Here is an 11,114-nt window from a genome sequence, read left to right as displayed (position 1 = left end):
GTTAGAACCTTCTCTCCAAACCCCACTGCACCCCACACTGGCATCTATGTAAGTCTGTCCATACACAAAGCATAGGACACATATTGTCACATTATTTGGGTCACTCAAGATGCAAAATACAGATTACATTTAGAAATAAAACTTAAAAAACAAAACAAAAAACAATTTATGGCCTCAGCGTGGGACACGTTGAGAACAGTGCTTGACGTATGTGTCGCATTAAAAAACTATGTTATTTAGGATTATGGTTGCATGGCAACTGTACTTCTGACATTTCCCCAACTTTCAAATACTTGACCTTCTTTTCAACCTAAATATTTTTTTAGCTTATTCTGAATGCAATTTCCTAGAGTTTGTTTTTTTTTTTAAAATGAAGGAAAATGATTAAAAACAAGGTTATATACAATTGTAACAATCTTCCCATCATACAGCATAAGCAGCATTTGAACTCTGAATCCTGCAACTGAAGGTTGATCTTCACTACGGGGAGATGGACACTGCTGCAGCAGGGCTCAATTTAGTGGGTCTAGTGAAGACCCAGTAAATCGACAGCAGAGCTCTCTCTCTGGTCGACGCTGGTACTCCAGCTCTCCAAGAGGAATAGGGGAAATCGACTGGAGAGCATCTCCCGTCGACGCACCCTGGTGTCTTCACTGCACTAAGTCGACCTAAGCTACATCGACTCCAACTACCTTATTCACGTAGCTAGAGTAGAGTAACTTAGGTTGACTTACCCCCATAATAGCGAAGACAAGTCCAGAGACTTCTACCACTTAAGCCACAGGACTATCCATGTCCACTAGCAGCTGGAGAATGTTGCTTTCTCAGAGGTGGAAATGGGCTGCTGTGATCATGTGTTGGGTCTGAGGAGAGGTGCATCCAGCCCAACTCTTCGCCCACTACTGTGCCAGCAGCTTCCAATGAAACGTGCGCTACTGCTTTGGCAGCAGTGCGAGCCAGGCCTCAGAATGTTAAGCTCAGTTATCACCTTGGCTTGTTGTTAAAGCTTTCTAGAGGAACACACGCCACTCAAGTGTTGTTTTAAAACACAAATTTACCTCTCACCCAAACCTGAATGGAATTTAACAGGACAAAGAAAAAGCACTTCTCTAACCCCTGCTGGATTTTGAAGGCCTGCTGAAAACAACGACTGTGTTAAAACTTCTCAGGAAAAGATTACCAGAATCTTTTATAATGAAAAGAGTTAGGCAACCTAAATATAGGGATTGTTACCAGCGCCCCCAGTGGCTCACTAACGCATGGGCCCTGGCCAATTTGGGAGCCCCCACAGGAGCACTGGACCCTGGGTAAAAGGGGGGGGGAGGAAGAAAGGGGGCGCACCGGTGCCAGAACTGCGGCCCTGCCTCTGGCCAGGCTGGAAACCGGAGTCAGGTAGTGGTGCCTGAGGGAGCCCAGCCCACTGTAAAGAGCCCCAGATCCTCTGCCTGCCCTAGATGGGGGGCAGGGTGCCCGAGAGCAGCCCCCAGCCTGTGTCCCCACTCCCCGGGGCATGCTGCTGCTGTTGGGACTGAAGGGCGAGGGATCCAGTCTGGCTTCCTGCCCCGCCCTTCAGGCCTGCAGACACGCTCTGCAGGTAGAGGAGGCCCTGCCCCAGCTGGGAGGTTCACTGGCTGCGAGGAGCCGGGCAGGGAGGGCTCCTCCAGTGCAGCTCCTATTGCTCCTGGCCCAGCCTCAGTGGCTACTGCACTCTCCCCAGGCTCACTCAGTGCTTGCACCCAGCTCCAAGACTACCCCCGCTACCACCTGGGCTTTGTACCCGAGGCAACAACCATGCGTGGCACTGCTTCTCCTGTCACCTCTACCCCAAGGCTTGCAGTTTGTGGGGGCAACGCCCCTTAGCCCCCCCCCACAAACTACGCCCGTGTCGCTGCTGCTCTGCCCGATGCTACTACGCCCATGTTAAAGAGTGGGGGGGGATGACCCCCTACCTTTTAAAAAGTGTGGGGAGGCATGGCCCCCCTAACCCCTCCGGTTCTGGCCCCCCGGGTCCCCCAGAGTGTTTTTTTTGTGCCTAGGGCCATAATAAATCTTAATCCACTTCTGGGCGCACCCTATAATTTAAGGGCACGGATTTGGGGGATGAGTGTCCCTCTAATATAATTACTTTGTTTACAAGATAACAATTAAAGACCTTCAAATTAACATCTGCTTTCTGACGGTAAAACTGTAATAGCAGTTTACAATAGACCATAAACTCAATAGCTAGAAGCCAAAGACTAGCTATGTAGGAGTTTAAGAGCTCTACATTTGAAGAATGCCAGAATGTTTTTAGCTCAGGGCAATCAGTACGTAGTTACCTGCTTTATCAGAAATACTCCACGTTTGTTACACAAACTAAATTTCATTATGTTTGCTTATGTGACTGAGGACAAAGCATTTTTAAACTCTGAATAAACCACAGAGCCAAAATATTTCTATGAAGGATCACAGGCATCTCCAGGCATGTTTAGCTTGACAGTTTCACAGCTTTAACTATTTGGGAAAGATATACAGGGTAGACGCTGAAGTTTTATTCCAGCTAACCAAACAATAAAACCATTTATTCAGGGGAAGTTTACAGAGCTACAGAAAAGATACTGGCTAGCTGATGCTCTTATTGCAAAAAAGGTCAGAGAGCCAATTCATATTTGTAATTTGAAGGAGCTCTCTGAACTGGTGGTAAATAACCTGCACTACCTGCCTCATCCCCCTATTAGTGAATAGCTTGCAACAAATGGAAATACACATCCCAGTGTTATTAAGCTAACACTTCACATGGACTGGTTTTATGATCACCTGCAATAACTTCCCATATCCTATGTCAACAGTATACAGCAGCACTGGGGCATGCAATTCAAATATAGACAAGGTGGAATGGCCATCAATTCAATCAGCTTAGCAGTTTTAAGTTTGAACAGTCCACTTATCTGCAGTTATTGAGAAGAGAGACTCCTGCTCTAAAACTTGTTTTGGTAAAAAGCATCTGACAGTCTAAACATTGACTCATCACACACACACACACACACTCACAGTTCTCAGAAACGGTACAACTGTTGCATACCAGGAAGACACTAGTTCACTACCTCAGGTTTCTTGGGGAAAGATATTCTTTTAAAGGTGAATTGAATAGATTTTGTTTTAAAAAATAAACTGAGATCCCAAACAGATTTCAAAGCTAGAGGATACATTTTAAAACACAATGCAGTAAAAACCTCACTAGTTTGCTGAGTAGGGATGGGGGAAGAACACTGAAAATCACTGAATGCTGTAAGTTCTCAAGTAAGTTGTTAACCTCCCCACGAATACTGCATCACTACATATATATTGGACAATTATAATTTATGGTATTTCAACAAGTATATTTATAGCAGACTACCGTGAAAATAATGAAGTCCTGGTCACATGAGACCTTGCTACAGAATCTGCTAGGATATTTTTGCTGAGAAATTGGGATGAAAACACCCCCATTTTTTGTTGTAAGTTATAAAGTGTTTAGATTAATATTGCTCATGAGTACATATCAATTGGCAGGGTTCATTTTTTACTGTCTCAGAAAAGGGCAAGGATTTCACTTGTATTGGTTTCACTTCTAGCAGTGGTTTCTCCAGAACAGGGGTGATGCCCTGCCTGTAACTTGCACGTGGGGTAAAAATGATATAAAAGGCACGGCTGTGTCTTTACTAGCATATACTTGATTCTAATGCACCTGTCAATGACATTTTCACAAGCAATTAATTGCTTTGAAAAATTACAGCAACTGCATGCAGATAAGAACAATTGCAAGTATAATTAAGTCTACACATAGATTTCCTGTGATTGGGATCTTAAAATATATTTTTAAAAGCTGTTGGTCCCCTTTAGAAGATATCAAATGATCTCATAGGTCAGTCACAATGGAAATTTTGCAGAAGGACTCTTTGGCCAGAGTGCAGAGCACATCAAGGCATATTTTTTTCTGCAGGCTAGCTTCTCTTTTATAGACATATGTTACACAGTGGGTTTTTGTTGTTTTGTTTGGCGAATTGTGAACATGAATATTAGGGTGATTGGTGGGCACAACGGACACTAGCCATGCAAACATTAATCTTTATACCCGCAATTTGTTTGCTGCTGCAAAGAAGGCAGGCACAAGTTATGTGCGTGAAAATGGTACTTGCTAAACGGGGACTGGGCTAATGCCTGGCTAACATTTAGACAAACAAAGCGTAAATTGTGAATTTATTCATTTCAGCTATACAACGCACATGCCACTACTGTACTTGTGCCGGCAGATGGTAAGCTCTGCAAAAGCTGGGGACTTTGTTCTTTGTTTGGAACCATAAACTCACTGAACATTAAATCGCACCAAATGAGGGTAAACCCATCCTCACCATCATATCCACTCACTATACTCCACACCTGAACATAGCCATTATATGAACATATCCCCATATCTCAATGTCTGTACTTTGACCCGTTAACCTTTTACCCCCAATCGGGGATATTGCAGATTATGTATTCCTTACGCCACACGATCCTAAACCAAACTTTGCACCCCTTGATAATCTGTACCTTATTCTCTCATAACCAGAAACTTCTACGCTTAAACTCTGTACCATTTTTTAAATTTTAACATCTTAATAAAGTTATTAAATCTTCTGCTTCTTATAAAGTACTGTGTGTGCTCAGTGCACTATCAAAATACATTTGAAGTCTTACAAAATTAAAACTAAATGGCATAGAAAGCAGTCTATGTTATGATTTTAATATCTGCTTGGGTCTCAGTAATGACCTCATTTGAAACATTTTTCAAAAGATATTTTAACAACATGTTGCCCTATCCATATGGATCAAACATGTATGTTTGCAGAAATGGCTTGAAGATAAAACGTTTCTTCAATACGAATGATGGTGCTGCAAAACACGACATCAACAGTCACAGACACAGATGCTTGGTGGGATATTTCTGCCGTTTTACATATTGAATTAATTTTATGGTGACTATCAATATGACACACAATTAATAGCAGCTATTTAGAAAAACCTGTCAGCCTTAACTATAAATCATATATTGATATCACCCACCTATAAAGATGATAGAAATCAATTAAGACATTTCTCATTTATCAGCAATCACACACCGCACATCAGCATTTTGAACAGTTCCCCCAATTGCTAAGACAAAGACAGCTTAATTTGGGAAAGAAAGTGACTGCATGCAGAATGTGAAATGGAATTGTGACTGCTGAGGCTTTAATCTGGCCAGATATTTGTTTGCAGGCTAAACAAAATGCACAGCAGATATATTTCACTGTTATTCCCTACATTGGTGCCATACCAAAACCTCACAAGTGCATAATAAACAATGTCATGTATAGTTTTTGCTCCCATTCTTCACGTTTTCATAACTTGGCTATTTTCAGACCCTCAGTTATCTGCTTCCACGGCAAACTGTCAATTTGAGGCCCAGCTGCAGAAATTCAGTAAGATCTGGAAATGCTGCTCTATTCACCTCCTCCCTCCACCCTCTCGTTAGCCTTATTCTTTGAAAGAACAAAAGAACAGAGTAAGACGGAGAAACAGAGAGGGAGGAGGGATGACCAACAGAAAAAGGAAGGTGGTGAAAAAGCGTGTTTGTAATTTTAGATATTCTACCAGACCACATGCACAAAAGACAAAGGCTTTCAACCTTCAGTCTTTCTTTTAAATGTACCATGTATAGACAGCAGCATTTTAAAATTGGGTATTGAGATCTATAAAGCTGCTCAAGAAAGAAAACTCTATTAGCGTATTCTGTCAGGCTAAATATTAATAAGGGGTATGTGTTGGAACTTTCCACCCTACCGGCTTGTCTTTACTAGACCACTGTACAGCAACTGTGAGTAACTGAGCATCATATCACTGACCAGTCAGCTAGGACCTGAGCAAACTGTGTTCAGCATAATGTTAGCCAATATTCATTAAACCCTTCATCTAGTAGAGTTTAATCATGATTTGCCCCAGTCTATACTGATCAGACATGTCAGCTATCTTCTGTTTGCCAGAAGCTGGGAATGTGCAGCAGGGGATGGATCACTTGAGGATTACCTATTCTGCTAATTCCCTCTGAAGTACCTGGCATTGGCCACTGTTGGAAGACAGGATATTGGGCTAGATGGACCTTTGGTCTGACCCAGTATGGCCACTCTTATGTTCTTACCTTGGCTCTTCCCAATAGCATCCAAACATTAACAAGTTCTTGAGTGAAGCCACATTCTAGTTAGCAACACTGTACAAATACATTTAGAATGTTCTCTGTAATTATATGGGTGACAGTGCCATGGAATCAACAGCTGTGCCACAATATTACAGGGGCATTGGATGTGTTATGAATACATCGATTTGGAGCTTATTTACATGACATAAATAGTTTAATCCATTTGAGTGAGCACCACCATATAGCAAAAACTGATTATGTAATGTGTTACACAGAATATCTACTATTTAAATTCCAGAGTCCCACTAAAATGACCACAATTGTTTTCCCCATTGTTTTGCAGAAGATTGGGATGCTAGAAAAAACATGCAACTATTGTGAAATATTTCTGTTCCATATTATACAGTGGCTGGTGCATATGATGGAATAAAAAACCCCATTCTATGTGGATAATAGAAACCTGTTCCACTGAAAATATACAGCAGAAATTTTCATTCTTTGCAGACGCACGGACTACTTCTCAAGACCCAAGGCTAAACCTAGTTATTTAGTACAGCACCGTAGATGTGCGTGGTGCCGTACAGACAAACAATGTGACCAGTCACTGACCTAAGAAGATTACCATCTGAATTAGACACTGAATAGGGAGAAATGACCTCAGACAAGAGGAGGGAGATGTGATAAGGACAGGAATGTTTACATACTATAAGGTCACATGGCTGTTTGTGTAATACACATTGTGTTAGTTCCTTATAATTAACTTGGCACATGAAGGGGAGGAGTCACCGAACAGTTAATTTACATATCCAGTTGTATTTCTTCTGCCTCCATTGGCGTACATATGCAAAACTTCATGCACACAATTTTGCTTCTGTGTCTGTAGCATGCAAGACACCTACAGGTACATAGGTGTCTATACCTACAAAGTGCAGGGGCACGTTAGTGCTTATACAAGCAGAGAGCCAGGTGGAAATTTCTCTCAAGAGATTTAATTATGATTTTAAAAGTCAAAAGGAAGTGCACACAACCAGAACACCTCCTGTTACTTGTATCTTCCTTGAAAAATGAAGAACTGCTTGTTATTAATGTGCACCTGCAAGAACAATACTGTTGATCAACACTGTTGTTTCTAGAGAGCTAACATGGAGAGGGCAGCCTGGTCCTGCATATAAAGACTTTGTGGACAACACACGGTATACAGGTGTGTTGTGCAGGAAGATGTTGCGGAGCAACATTGTTTCTTTAGATCTTATGCAATAACAATATTTTGTACAGTAATCTGCAGTGTGTAAAAAGCCAAACATGACAGTTGGGCCTTCTCTCCCTCTTCCTAAGGGAACTGAGACAGGACCTGTCACTACTTTATTGGGGGCAGAGGAGATAGGAAAGTGGGAGTGGAGGAGTAAAGAAAGGACAGGACAGGACAACTGACATGGGTCACTCATCATAAAAGGACTTGTGTAGTCATCTTCATTGATGCTGGAGCCTTCATGTGTCCTGGTAACACTGTCCTATGGATCATAGGACTTATCCATTACTTTCAGCTGCACTGAACAAGTACATTGGTCAGATGCATCAGAGAAGCTGTCTGGCATTACAGATTGAGTAACAACATTCCTATTTAAGCACTGCAATCAACTTCTGAAGTTAGCAAACCACTGACCATGACTAAGGGGCTCATATCTCTTTGTACTATTGTTTCCGCCACTCTGTAGACTAAGTGGGACAGTTAACACTGTATGGCTATTTGTGTGAGCAAGATGACTAGAATAATCATTCATTAGATCATCAATAATTAGATAATCCAAATTTCAGAACAGTAAGAGTTCTCCTAAACACAGTCCAGTCATATTTCTTCACTGAAACACAATGTACCCATCTCTGAAGTTCACCCAAGGGCGCCTATAGCATACCAGCCATTGATTAATATTGCTCATTAAATAATAGTGTAAACAAGAAATAGACAATTAAAACAAGGTGCAAAGAACTGAGATTAAGGGGAGCAAATTATAGCTCTATCTAGGACACATTCACTGGCACAAAGTTGTGCCTAATTAATTGTATCAGCATGATCTGAGGGGGAAAAAACATGTTTCTGAACAGTTGAAAACCTATGATCACTAAAAACATATAATACAGGATTTGCATTACTTCAAACTCTAACAGCTTGTTTTCTGATTGAAATATGTTGCAAAACAACCCCTTGCCCCGCAAAAATGCTTTTTAAGAGCCTGACCACCCATTGCATCTGTATCACTGTGCTATCAAATAACTAAGCGTTAGCCACTTACAGACTTTTGTAAGGCTCAAAGGAAGAAAAAAGCTTTTCTGCAAGGAGCATGCCTGCTAGTATCAACATATCAAGTCAGTTAAGAGTACAGAAACAGAAACACAGACCAGCTGGTTTGTGCCCAGCCTTAAGGAAGACAGATGTCAAAAGGACCTCCTAGATCTCAGGCTGATGAGGAACCCCCCAAAGTTCACTGGCTGGCTCTGATGGAGAGAGAGAGAGAGAAAAAGGGAAACAGGCTCCCACTCCCATACCAATAAGCATGAGGACAAAGGGATCAGTAGTCTTGAACAGAACCAAACCCCCCAACACACTTCCTGTCGCTTTTATGAAGACAAGCCACTCAGCTAAGAGCTTTCTCCTAACGAACCTCAACAAAAGAGAGAGGGATACAATCTAGGAGCTATTCGGGTACCGACATAGGAAGGCGCCAGACCTTTGGCGCACCCCCTTCTCCCATCTCTCCCCCCCACCCCCGGGAGGTGCTCCCAACCTTCCCAGGCTGGCTCTCAGCCCCCTCTCACCCCGTGATTTCCATAGCACTGACATGCCTCCTGCTTGCTCTTAGGCTGGAGATTAGTTCGCGGGGTGGGGAGGGTCCGGGGAACAGGGTCTCAGCTAAGCCCCCCTTCGGGACGGGACTCTCCCAGGCCCGTGCCTTGGCCAGGGGTCAGCGCCGGGCTGGGGGATGGTGCTAGGGGCTCACCCCACATTCTCCTTCGGGGGGATGAAGTGTCCCCTGCGCGGTCTCAGCCCAGAGACCCGGGGGGGGGGGGGGTCCCGCCTGCTCCGACCCTCCGTCCAGGGCAGGCGAGCGCGGCGGGGACACGGCCACCCCCCACACTGGGGGAGGGACCCAGGAGTCCGGGACCCCCCCGCCGGGCGCTCACCTTTGCCGCTGCACCTCCAGCGTGAATCCGCCGCCGCCTCCTGGGACGAGCTGCGTGGGGCTGAGCAGCCCCGGGGGGCCAGCGGGCGGCGTGGGGGGCAGGGACCCGAGCTGGCCGCCCAGGAGCAGCTGGGGCAGGAACGGGGGCAGCCCCGCCGGCTCCGCCTCGCCCTTGGCCCCGCTAGGAGGCAGCGGGGCGGGAAGGAGCCGGGTGAGGGCTCCGGCCGGCTCCGCCGCCGCCTCCTCCCCGGCCGGGGCCGAGGGGGGCGGCGGCGGCTTGTGCGGGGCCAGGCCGGGGGGCCGCCCGTCGAGGGAGATGTTGTTGAGGAAGTAGAGGGCGGCCTGCCTGCGCCGGGAGTCGCCCCGCTTCCGCGGCGGGGGCTGCTCCCGGGACGGGCGGCTGGCGGGGGACCCGCACGCCGCGGCCGCCGCCATCCTCTTCCTCCGCCGCTGGCTGCGCGGCCGCCTCAGCCAGCCGCCGCCCCCATTGGCCGCTTCGCGCCGGCATGCAAATGAGGAACGGGCCGCGGCGTGCGCTCATTGGCTCAGCCTGTCCCCCAGTTCCCATTGTCGATCCCGCCCCACTGGCCCTGCGGGCTCTACTGGGTCCTAAAGCCGGCGATAGGCCGGGGCGCATAAAGGGGGAGCCGAGGAGAGTCACAAGGGACAGCGGTCCTAGGGGCGGGGGCACACGGCGACCAGCCCTCCCGGGGTGGGGGCACAAGGAAACACTCCCCAAGTATGGGAGACAAAGAGACCCTCCCCGGGGGGTTCAAAGGGTCCCATCCCCTGGGGATGGAGCTACAAGGAGACACACCCCTGGGGGGGAGCACAGAAAGCACCTGCCCCCTGGGGCCAGACACACAAAGGGCACCATCTCCATGAGGAGCCAGAGGGATGTGTCGTGCAGATGTTGGGGAGGGATAGCTCAGTGGTTTGAGCATTGGCCTGCTCAACCCAGGGTTGTGAGCGCAACCCTTAAGGGGGCCATTTAGGGATCACGGGCTAAAATCAGGGATTGGTCCTGCTTTGAGCAGGGGGTTGGACTAGATGACCTCCTGAGGTCCCTTCCAACCCTGATATTCTATGACCTGCTGTAACTAGGGCTGGCTGTGGGTCCTTTTGCAAGTCACCTACCCTCCCTGTATCTGAGCTTCTCCCGCATGGAACCGTGATTCTAATCTGCCCCCCAAGCAGGGAGTTGAAGGGCTAATGCATTAACATGCCTGCTGTGCTTTGAAAGTAGCAGTATTTTTCGTATGTTATTTATTTATTTATTAGCTAGATCCCTTGATGTGTTCAGAACTGTAGGTGGTGCTTAAATTGGCGGGGGGGGGGGGAGGTTTCAAGGGGTCAGAGACCTGGTTTAAAATAAATAAAAATAAATAAAAAAAATCAAGCTGGTTTGCGAAGGAGTGAACTTTAAACTCAGTTTCACCAAAGCTGCTGCTCCCAGTCTATTATAGCCCACCTCCCCCCACACTATACACACACTTTTTCCAGAACACTTTCAGCACTGAGGGCAGGTGACAGAAACAAATGCAGTCTCTGCTCAGAGGGTTTTACAGCCTCCAGTTGCATTCAAGGGGGTTTGGTTATTTTGTTTGACATGTGTTCTCCATCACTGGACATTTTAAAATCAAGGTTGGCTGTTTTTGTTTTTACAAGATGTCTACGAATTATTTTTGGGGAGTTATATTGCCGGTGTTATACAGGAGGTCAGACTAGATAGTCACAATGGTCCCTTCTGGCCTGGGAAT

The 11,114-nt window shown here is 45.9% G+C and overlaps 1 protein-coding gene across 1 annotated transcript in view; it reads right to left on the bottom strand.

Moving 5' to 3' along the window:
• Positions 1-9,798, bottom strand: part of CABLES2 (Cdk5 and Abl enzyme substrate 2) — a 41,913-nt gene extending 32,115 nt beyond the window's left edge. The window contains exon 1 of the mRNA XM_077831801.1: positions 9,356-9,798. Coding sequence (XP_077687927.1) covers positions 9,356-9,789 — 434 coding nt within the window. The 5' untranslated portion in view covers positions 9,790-9,798. The remainder of the gene's footprint in view (positions 1-9,355) is intronic.
• Between the last annotated feature and the right edge of the window lie 1,316 nt (positions 9,799-11,114).

This window comes from Eretmochelys imbricata, chromosome 13, assembly GCF_965152235.1.
Source record: "Eretmochelys imbricata isolate rEreImb1 chromosome 13, rEreImb1.hap1, whole genome shotgun sequence".
Taxonomy (NCBI): domain Eukaryota; kingdom Metazoa; phylum Chordata; order Testudines; family Cheloniidae; genus Eretmochelys; species Eretmochelys imbricata.
Note: the sequence above shows the minus strand (reverse complement) of the source record. Positions and strands in the feature narration are given on the sequence as shown.